Below are 11,151 nucleotides of genomic sequence, written 5' to 3'. Positions count from 1 at the left end.
CCGCTTCTCCCAGACACAGCTATATTACTGTATCGGGCTAAACAATGCCGGGTTCAGTTCAGGCTTCTGTTGGGGGGACTAGCAGCGGCAAAACATCAAACACTTCATAATGGCAGAGCGTGCCTGCGCTTCAATGGCTCCCACTCTGCGGGCTGATGCTCCTCCTAGTAACAGTAGCCATAGTGATAACTTACGTCACCTTCTGATGGTTGCCATGGTTCTTGTGACGAAATTACCCCTGAAAATGTGCTCCAGAGACCCCGCGCCTCGGTTACTAAGGTTACTGGCGGGGGGAGGGGCGGGGTTTAGAGGAAGCGGAAGTGCCGGTGCAAGCGGAAGTGGTACTGCCCTGAAGATCCCGAGCAGCGAGACGGAGGACGGAGAGACTGACTCCCATCGTCCAGCGATAAAAGCAGGAATAAAGTACATTAATAATGTGAGTCCACCTGCCAAGAGCGGCTGTATGACGCTTTAATGTGTCCAGGTTGAGGTATTGGGGTTCACAATGAGAAAATAATGGGCGCAATCACGGTCTCTAGCGGAAGGTGTCTATTGTGGTTGGGGCTGGGAGCAAGGACTTAGGCCGTGTGATGAATAGCGCCTAGAAGCGAGGGCAGGGAAAAGGCAGATTTTAAAATGGAAGAGACGGGTGATCTGGCTCCGAGAGCCGGCCTCCAGAGAAAATGTCGCCTCCTGGGCATCGCCCTCGGCGAGGGAGTGATGCAGCCCGAGTATTTCCGACAGGCTAACGGTATTTATCGGGGCAAACGGAGGGAAAGGCCGGGCCTGTGCGGCTGCGAACAACAATAAAAATGCCATTGATATCGATGAACCGCCGCAGTCCGACCTGCCTCGCCGCTCAGGGGCTGCTCCCACATCTCGCGTCTGATTCGAGGCGGCGCCGCAAGGCAGCGGGCCGGCGGGTGTGGATGTGTGAGCGCCGCACTACGGATTAGCGCGGCTCCACGGAGCGGAGGAAATGCTCTCTGTCATAACGGCTCTGAACAACGGGCTCATCTCGGCCGCCCGTTTCCTGCTAGCGCGGAGAGTTTGACGTTTCGTTTTTTTCCTTGCATTTTTTTATGTATGGCGCTATTATACCACATCGGATTGCGTTTTTACCTTCAAAACATACAGACGGGTTAGCACGCATATTCGTTAAAATGGAGGCGATAATAAGACGGCTGTTACATCGACATTCATGTTTTATTTTTCACAAAAGCTGCATTTAAATCGTGAAATCGCAGATCTTTACTAGGCCCGAAGTGTGAGCGGGTTCATTTTTTCTTCCACATTGGTCACATCCGCATCTACCTGCGGAGTTGCAGTAATGAACGGTTTAATTTCGACAGTTTATGCTGGGGGAGCTTATCGGTGTGCGGTGTGTCCGGTTCGCGGTGGGGGTGTATTCCGGTATAACGGATCTGTATGCGATTTGTAATATTTCGTGTCGATTAAACGGAGGTCGTACAGGGCTGGGCCGGCAGATCCGGGCTCCTGAGCGGACAGCCTGCAGTGATCCGCGCTGCTGCTGGGACAGCTGCCCGCATCGCAGTGACATTTCTGCGGCAGCCCGGAGCGACCGGCGCTCACAATAGGCAGCGCTGACACGACCTGCCGACCGCTTCCTGATCTCGGCCTACCTGCTTCAATAGGGAGAAACGCATTGAAGAAATGCAATGAAAAAATCAAGACAATTATTTGATCTATACATGCATATCCCCTCGCCCCTATTTTGTTTTAGATATAACATGTGATGTTAGACTTTGCAAAAATAAAACGTTATTTTTAACCCATATATTTTCAAGACTAGCAATGCGTCCTGAAATGTACATCCTGTATAGATTTCACTTTTAATTTTTTTAGCTCTTCTGTAAAGTGATATGGTAGGAAGTTACCACTGACAAAATTAATACAAATGTCCGGTCTTGTAACTAGTATAAAGAACATTTTCATTGAATAATTTACACAAATAATCTTAAGAAGGAAAATCTGCATATTGAGTTTTCTTACTAATTTCGTCCAGAGATTTTTTCCTTTAAAGGGATTTGGGCCCATTAAGTTGTATATCTATCTAAAGGCAGCTAATATCAGCTGAGATGCTCATTAGCATAATATTAAAAAATAGTTTATGCCTTTTAGATGGAGTGCCTGTAATTTGTGTATTTTGTTCATATGTAACTTACAACTTAAATCAAATCCAGAGAAATTGTAAACTAGCACAGCAGCCCCCAATAACCAGGTCATCCAAAAGGTTCCAGGGTAGGGCTGTAGCAATGCCAGATGTTAAATTACTGAATTGATTGATTAATTAGTTCAGTAACATTAACAAGATAATGCCAATGAAGAGAGGCAGGGGATTGGCAGGTCGAGCAGTTGTGGAAGACTTGCCTGAAAGCAAACAGATTTTTACACCTTATCTAAAGATCTTATTTTTTTAAATTCAGATGCTTAATTGATAGTTTTTTATTGATACAATTCATTTGATCAGGTAGTTGTAAAATGTGATATTTGAAGCTGCTATGTTAGCAAAGTAAAAACTAAATGCAGTAGGTCACCAATTTGTACACCCTGTTCAATTAAGCTGAACCAGGCAGGTGTTAACTGGTAAATGTGCTGTGATCGGGGGGCTGGATTGGCTCTGTAGGGACCCGTATCCCTGCAGGAGCCTCTTCCCTTTGTTGCCAAACAGTTGCAGGTAAGTACAGTGAAATGTGCCATGCAAATGTAATGGCCAAGCAGAAAAGGTGTATCGGATGTGCTGGAGGATCCTGTCCTGCAGATCGCATGGTCTCCCTCTGACCGGTAGTGCTGTCATCTGAACCACTATCTTGCCTGAGTCCGGGTGTCAAGCTGCCTGTCATAGTAGGATGGGTCCTCTGAGACTGTGCTGCAGACAGCATGGCAGGCAGCCACTCCCTGGTCAAGGCCTAAGCACCCTGAGACTTGCAGTGTTCACATGGACATTTAAATTTTAAATTATATAGATTAGAAAAAAACAGCTAAGTATTCAGGTGTCCTCTAACATGGAAAATGTCACTCAGCTGCAATGCTGGTGGTGATGAGCACCACATACATAATGGTTATTTAATTCAGACAGGTCCTTCTCTCTAAATACTAAGGCTTTAAAAAAAAAATATATATATATATATATATATATATATATATATATATATGTATGTAAAATGTACATAAAGAGAGAGTCAGTAAAACACTCAATCTGAGGTCATATTTAAATTTCAGTGCAGGTTCATAGATCTCTGTCAATGGTAGCAAATGTTTAATTGACTCAATCTTACAAAAGTTGTATCACAGGTCACTCACAGCATTGGGACCCAGTCTGTGCTCTGTTGGTTACTGAGCCACTGCTGCCCTGGGGAAGAGGGGTGTTCCAGCATTTAAAGCCGTCTTGACCATTGATCCTTAACTAGCGCTTGTAAAAACTTGCTCATTACGTTTTGTTTTGTAAGTGGAGATTGTCTTCTCTCTACTGGTCCATTATAATTTATTCCTCATCCAAATAATTAGCCTATGTACTTCAATCCAAATTAAATATGATCATGCAAATTAAGTGATAACACCGATTTTAATATGGCCTACTTAACTGCGCAGGCAATGCTTCAGGCCAGGCAGAGACTGTGTGGGTTGAGCAGCCTGCTGCCCCTCCTGTGAGGACAGCCTGCCTGAGGCACAGACGCCCCTCCATCCTCCTGCCCCCCCCACATTGCTGTGCACATGCAGGCGTGTGTACCGTTGATTGTTTTGGCATATTTGTACTTATCCCTCCCTCTCTACTGAGCTCAGTAGTAACCTCATTACTAGAGGTCCTCTGTCCCCCACTCAACTAGTTTAATTTAGAGGTAGTATTTCCTTTTAGCATAGCAGTAACTTGGGGAAACGAGCTCATTTATGGTAGAAACCCAGGGTCACTGTGCCCTGCCCTGCACAGATCTGCCCTAAGAGCACAGTACTGCAAGCCAAGTCCTCCTCTTGATTCCTGTAACAGGAGAAGGGATTCATAGCCACTAAAAGCTACTTGGTCAAATGTGGGAGGAGGAGCAAAGTGAGTGGGGAGTTAGAGACCCTCACTCCCGACAGGTTACAAATGAAAGGTTGCCTCCCTCCTTTCCATCCCTCTTATTAGTACTACCTGGTTGTTTTCCATTAAAGGTGGAGAGGAAGTTGGTTTCTCTACTCACAACAGGCATATGTGTGGTGGTTGGAGCTTGTGGCAGGCGCTAACCCCTGGCCTTGTTTTTCCACAGCTCCTTGAAGATGGATAAGAGTGACCTGGTACAGAAGGCCAAGCTGGCAGAGCAGGCTGAGCGCTACGATGACATGGCGGCAGCGATGAAGGCGGTGACGGAGCAGGGCCACGAGCTCTCCAATGAGGAGCGTAACCTCCTGTCCGTGGCATATAAGAATGTAGTGGGTGCACGGAGGTCCTCCTGGCGTGTCATCTCCAGCATTGAGCAGAAGACCGAGGGCAACGAGAAGAAGCAGCAGATGGCCCGCGAGTACCGCGAGAAGATCGAAGCTGAACTGCAGGACATCTGTAATGATGTACTGGTGAGTGGGCAGGGAGAGGAAGGGATAGATAGGAGGGAGACCGGCAGAGTGTGGTGGGCCCGATTTGCATCCCACCCAACCCTAGGCGTCAGTATTAGTTTTAACCTGAGTCTTTGAGTGTTTACACGACCAGAAGCTCCTAAGTAGACCAGAATTCCAGTATTCGGTATTCAGCTCCAGGTCTGATCAGGAAGAGGCCCGAAAGCATTTCACTCAGGTCTCTACAGGGGCACAGCCTGATTTTTGCAGTGTTGGCAGAACATGTTAAAGTCCAGCAAGCTGTATAGCCGAGTCTAAACTCGGGATCTAATTTAATTGGCAAGGGGGAGCCGAAGGTCACCTGATTGAATCTAGCATTGGGCAGACTCCTGCCTGTTTGGGTACATTCTCTGCACAGGTCATCACTTGGTCTTCAACTGAGTTTTCAGTTAGCATCTAACCTTTTCTTCTCTCTCCTCCTGCAGGGACTCCTTGACAAGTACCTCATTGCCAATGCAACTCAGGCTGAAAGCAAGGTCTTCTACCTGAAGATGAAGGGGGATTACTACAGATACCTGTCTGAAGTGGCTTCTGGAGACTCCAAGAAGAGTTAGTATATAAGACTTGGCTTAGTCCTGGGCTAGCCGGGATAGGTTGTTTATGGGGTGAGGGGTTTTAGGATTTTTATTTACTCTACAACTGAAAGCAAACCGTAAACGGACGCTATAATTTCGAATGTGTGCCACCTGCTGCCAATACAATGTTAGAGAGATGCTCCTGAAAGATAATTATAAGCTAGTTGCCTCAATAATGAGAGTGAGCTATGCTGAGAGTGGCAGTTAATTAATAATCCTGTTTTCATAAGGTAGTTCTCCTGTTCCATATGGCCCATGGGTCTATGCGGTCTGCCCAGTGCTCCTGTGCTGGCACCTCAGACTAGTGCTGCAGGTTAAAATGCCTGTTTAATTACAATCCCCTGCAACCTGTGCTGTGACTTTGGGGTTTAACCTCTGAAATATAAAGGCAAACTCACTACATTAAAAAAAAAATAATAATAATAATACATCTACTAGTCTAAATTGTAACTGATTTTATCCAAGTTCATTCTTTTGTAGGTATTGTTATTGTATTGTCTGCTTTTGTGTAGTATAGTCTAGCAGAATAATAACACTGTGATGTGAAGCTTAAAGTTGTGGTATAAATTTAGTTTCTCCTTCTCTTTCTCACTGAAGCCACAGTTGAGAATTCCCAGCAGGCCTACCAGGAGGCTTTCGAAATCAGCAAGAAGGAGATGCAGCCGACACACCCCATCAGACTGGGGCTGGCTCTCAACTTCTCAGTCTTCTACTACGAAATTCTCAACTCCCCTGAGCAGGCCTGCAGCTTGGCAAAGACGGTGAGCTCAGTTAGCCAGCCTAGCATACCCTGCCAGTGCCAGCCCGACTGCACAGTGGCACCCTGCCAGTCCGCAGCTCTCCCCGCTCACTGCATATGTTGTTAACGAGCTTTTGTATACTTGTCACTATAGGTGCATATTTACACACACACATTCATATGTTAAAGATGTATGTTTATATAATTGTTTGCATATCTTTTTAAATCTAGTTTGCATGTGCATAGAAGTGCCGGGTGCTCGAGTGCAGTGAGTGCAGTTTGCAAGTCAGGCCCCTGCAGCCGTGCCAGCTCTTTGTTCTGATTCAGGGTTAATCTGATCTCATTGTTTCATGCAGTGTAATGTGTGTGAATGGTCTTCCTGTGGATTCTGAAAGGCAGTCTTCTGAGTCGGCAGTCTTTCTCTCCTGGCTATGGGAGTTGGGCAGCCCTGACAGCCTGGTTAAAGTTTCACTAATGGTTGTGAAATCAGCGACCAGATCTGAGTGCAGAAAGAGAAAGTCGGGGGGCACTGTGTAGTAGAAATGTGCTGCCGGGCCATGGGAAGAACAGGCGCTTTGGCATAAAGATGAATAGTAAAATCAGTCTGATGGAATAGTGAGGCAACGCCTGAGGGTGGAGGTGGGGGTATCGGATGTAACCATCGCATCCCGACCCTGCTACCCACTCCGACAGCTGTTGTGACCTTACCTGTGGGTTAGTCACAAGGGCAGGAGAGTATTGTCGGACTGCTGCACTCTCAGCCCAGTGTTGGGTGGGTGGGAGATTGCGTAGGTGAGCGATTTTTCATAATTTGTTCCTCCTCTTTCATTTATTCTCTTTATTGCAGGCTTTTGATGAAGCGATTGCTGAACTTGATACCTTGAATGAGGATTCCTACAAAGACAGCACTCTGATCATGCAGCTACTAAGGGATAACCTCACTGTAAGTTCTGCGCCAGCCTCCCCCCCCAGACACACGACACTCTGCCATGGCAACCAAGTTGTGCAAATCAGACTTTTTTTCATTTGCAAAATGCACTTCTGAGTTGAATAGCTCGTATTGAAAAGTCTTGTAAATAAGTGGCAATCTTTAATCCTTCATGAAGGCTCAAGGGCATCTACATTGCATTGATACCTGTAATGTGAAACTCCCCTCTGAGAAGAATATTTCCAGGCATTTCTGTTTTTAGAAGTTTTAGAAGAAATTGCAAGAGAAATAAGACTCCTGCTGGAGAGAAACATATAGTGTGGGTCAACTGGATTCCTCCTCTGTGAATCTCAGATCGGAGTAGTTGAGGTTGTTTATGCTGCTCTTTTGCACAGACACTCATTACTGCATTAGATCGGCTGTCCTGTTGGGGGAGTGCGGGACAGATTGCACATTTGAGTCAGTCTTGTAATGACTCTGCAGCCCTGTGGCCTCAAGTCCCGGGGAATCCCAGAGCATCAGACAACTGCTAGTAAAAGCTGAGGACCAGCTCTTACCCGCTGCTTTAGATATTAGTAGAATCCTGTGTGGGTGTCTGTGTCTAAATGTATATATTTGTATTGTGCTGAAAGCACAGAGATGTTTCAGGGTTTAACTAGTGCAACAGGATGCAAACCTGTCCTAGTTCGCTGGGAGTGTGAATACTAAAATTTGTTTAAAAGTGGAAGAACCCCAAACCCAAAGACATACCTAGCTGCATTAACTGCTCTTCTCCTCCCTCTCTGCAGCTGTGGACATCGGAAAACCAGGGTGACGAAGGGGAGGCTGGCGACGGGGAGAACTAATGGCGTTGCACTTCACTGTTAATCCACCCACACTCTTTATCTTACACACATACAGCCCATCCATACCCTGCTCCATCAGGACCCCCCCCTTCTGTATGACAAGCAGCATGAATTGTACCTGACCTACCAGACGTGCCCTTCTCAGATAGCTCAGAGGTGACAGGGTAACATTCACTTGTTAGCAGGCTCACAGTTTTGTTTGTTTTTTCTGGTTTTGATTTTTTTTTTTTTACTCTGCCCCTCCCCCACCCCTCCTCGTTTGTAAATTTAACACCAGATCTAGTAGAGAGATTGATTTTCCCCCCCACCCCCTAGTTATGCCCCGGTTCCCTCCTTAAATTCAATTTATTTTTAATCTTTTGTTCTTCCCCTAACAGATTGTGCATTTGTAGTATTCATCTATTATTATTTTTTTTGTTATTGTCAATTTTATAGTGTAATCTGTCATGGCATTTGCAGGTTTTATTCTAAGGTTATTAAACTGGCAGTTTATTTTCACCAAACACTGTGATGGTTAGTTTTGTATTTCCCCTGCCCCCCCCCTCCCACCCCCACCCCATCTTTTTTGTTTCTTTCCTACACCATATATCTATATATGTATTTATTCACATAAATACATATATACATGTATCCGAGTAATAATTCTGGTCTGTAAAATGCAGAAAACTGCGTGCGGTCCTGTGTTTGGGTAACAGTACAATTCTGCTGTCGGCTCATACAGAATGGATAACCGGCTGTATTGTGACACTGACTAATGTGCACATTGCTGTGTAATCATGTTCACGATTTTCTTTCACAAACAAAGAGTCAAAAAAGGGACCCTAGGTTTGCCATTCCAGAATTGTCCAGATTTGTTAAAACATTCCATCAGAACATGATGTTTTTCTTGAAGCGACAACAAAAAAAGTAAATGAAGACCTTTTTTTGAACAAACTGGAGCATTAGCCTGATGTCCAGGTACAGTGAGGCAAAGGTGCTGTTTGACATCGTACAACAAACTTTGCTCTTAATTATTGTAACTTTACATTTCTCTCCTTTGCATAATAATGGATACCAGTTTTCAGTACAACTAAAACTGTCAATTTTAAGCATTTATTTTCGAAGTAAATGATAAAATCTGTCTTAAATTGAATCGTAATGTTGTGAACCTGCTTGCATTGAACCACCTTAAAGCCGTTGCGTTTAGTTTGTCCTATCCTGGGTTTCTCAAGCCTACTCTGACAGTCCAAACTGACTCTAGTTTTTCCTACACAATGACAATGAAAATGAAAAGCGAGCAAAGTCAATTTGGTTGATGTGTGCAAGCTAGTCTTTAGACATGAAGCATATAGAATCCAATCGTGAGGAAGTGTGAGAGCAGTGACCATCGTTTGACCACTACAGACTTCACCGTCTGGTCATTTGGACCAGGGCTGAGGCTTGTCAACTGTCCTCCATCCCTGTGGTCTCCTGGATGTGCAGGATGAAGTTTGTAGGTTAGGGACCTGAAGCAAAAGATATATATAAAGGAAGCTGATTAACTCAGTGTCACAATACCAAGCCACCACCATTACATTCCACTTAGGTGTAGAATTCATCTGTCTGTCAGTCTGTCTCGCTGAAGACAATGTTTCATGCACTGAATAAAATCTCCCCTCTAGCTGAACAAATGGCAGTTAATATTCTACGCTTGATAAATGCAGTAGTGAATGTGGAACCGAGCCTGTCTGTATATCTGGTATCTCTACTTGCTTTGTTTTTACTGACCAGTATTCTGCCTAAAGTTTGCTTCTGTGACGGTTTTATCGCCTAGCGCGCACGTGGTTGTGAAAATTTAGTATAGCTTAAAAAAAAAAAATTAAAAAAAATTTACAAAAAAAATTAAAAACCTGGTTATTGACGTAATACTAGATTTGTGTATGTCTTTTAAAACAGTTCTAGTTTCACCTTACATGTAATAATCAGGAAAGTGTACAAGACAATTTAAAGTGAAATAAAAGTTTTATCAGTTCAGAATTTTCCTGCTTTTCTGTTTAACAAACAAAGTATGACTTTTTGTTCCCTGTTTTGCAAACTGAACATATTTAGAATAATAACCTTTTTGACATGATCTGTTATGCTATGACATGATATGCTTCATGATTTGTTAATTAAAACAGTGATGGTGTTATAGGTTTTTATATATATCCATGTTGTCTGCACCTTGTTTGCTGTTTAAATTCGTACATTATCTTAACTATATGTTTGTGATTTGAACCAATATAGATTTCCCTTTGATTTTTGCTGTGTTGCAGAGACCCATATTAACACATTAACAGCATCTCTGCAATTCAAAAGAACCTGTTTTGTGAAACAAATGCCAGCTTATATATATATATCCATGATGAAATGATAATGTTGGCTGAAGAGACGCACTCTGAAGTGTTCCACCGGGCAGAGTGTGATCGACACAGTGTGTACAGTAACACACGGCACTGCAGAGAAGGAAGTCATCTGACACAAAATGTGGGCTAGGTTTACACAGCCCGCTCTACATACAGAGCAAAATGATTGCCATGATTATGCAGCTTATGTTACTATTTTAATGAAAACTTGTTAAAAACAATTTACAGGAGGAAGGCTTTTTTTTTTTTTTTTTTCTCTTTCCTGATTTATTGTGAAAACGGCCTAGTATGAAGTAGCTTAGAGAAAACTGGGTTACAGAGTACATGTCTACTACAAGAACCCTATAGCAGTGTGCAAATCTAGGTCAGTCGTTTCAAACACTTTTTCATCTCGAGTACCACAGGGATCTTAAATCATCATATTAACTGAGCAATCCTAAAAAGGCTACAGCAGGATAGATGGCTGGGCTGTTAGAACAAGACGTTTGTTCATCTCTGTATCGACTTCACTTGTCATGCATTATTACTGGCACATGTACCATGGTTAAAGCTCGCTTATCTCGGTAGCTACTGCTGCGTCATCTTTATGTACAATAAATTTGTTGAAATCAATGTGGATATTTCCCTTTCTATGTGATGTAGAGGTTTTGGTAGCAAAAGCAATGCTCCTGTTCTCACCTTGAAATAAAATGTAATTGGCATCTATGATTTTTTAATTTTTTTTCTATCATGATGAGAGCAAAAACATTGTCCCTCTCGTTTAATCAGGCCAGTGATCCTTACAGAGTGATATTGTTATTACTGTGGTGGCAGGCCAGCCTTTGCATATAGTAGAAACTGAGCCTTCTCTCTCTTCCACATGTTCTGTTGTTTTCAATGTGCCCACTCCCCTCTTTGCCCGTCACTGTGCTGCTGCTGCTGCTGCAGGATGGTGCCTAATTGTTCAGATTGTGCATACACCTGGGCTGCTTAATGCTCTTCTGCCGGCTTTTTTAATGATGTCAGCTATTTGTAAATCAGTTCTCTTTTGTTGACATCTACAGAAAAACAGAAAAACCTGCTCTCTAATCGGAGAATCCATGAGTTAAACATT

General features: G+C 43.7%; 1 protein-coding gene across 2 annotated transcripts; it reads left to right on the top strand.

The window, feature by feature from the left end:
• The first annotated feature begins 309 nt into the window (after positions 1-309).
• On the top strand, positions 310-10,763 carry ywhaba (tyrosine 3-monooxygenase/tryptophan 5-monooxygenase activation protein, beta polypeptide a). Of its 2 annotated transcripts, none has more exons than XM_066702067.1 (6): positions 310-436; positions 4,266-4,569; positions 5,034-5,157; positions 5,781-5,944; positions 6,770-6,865; positions 7,639-10,763. In XM_066702067.1, exons 2-6 carry the CDS (start codon positions 4,276-4,278, stop codon positions 7,693-7,695), a joined length of 735 nt encoding a protein of 244 aa, XP_066558164.1. In that variant the 5' UTR covers positions 310-436; positions 4,266-4,275; the 3' UTR covers positions 7,696-10,763. The 2 variants fall into 2 exon arrangements, with proteins under 2 accessions (XP_066558164.1, XP_066558163.1); XM_066702066.1 differs by having other exon boundaries at positions 5,778-5,944.
• Positions 10,764-11,151: the final 388 nt, after the last annotated feature.

This window comes from Amia ocellicauda, chromosome 4 (genome assembly GCF_036373705.1).
Source record: "Amia ocellicauda isolate fAmiCal2 chromosome 4, fAmiCal2.hap1, whole genome shotgun sequence".
NCBI lineage: Eukaryota > Metazoa > Chordata > Actinopteri > Amiiformes > Amiidae > Amia > Amia ocellicauda.
This window is presented reverse-complemented; position numbering and strand designations above follow the sequence as displayed.

Coding starts and splice junctions, on each gene's coding strand:
- ywhaba (XM_066702066.1), top strand. CDS start 4,276: ATGGATAAGAGTGACCTGGTACAGAAGGCCAAGCTGGCAGAGCAGGCT. Junction 5,945..6,769: donor CCTGCAGCTTGGCAAAGACG/GTGAGCTCAGTT, acceptor TCTTTATTGCAG/GCTTTTGATGAAGCGATTGC. Junction 6,866..7,638: donor TACTAAGGGATAACCTCACT/GTAAGTTCTGCG, acceptor CCCTCTCTGCAG/CTGTGGACATCGGAAAACCA.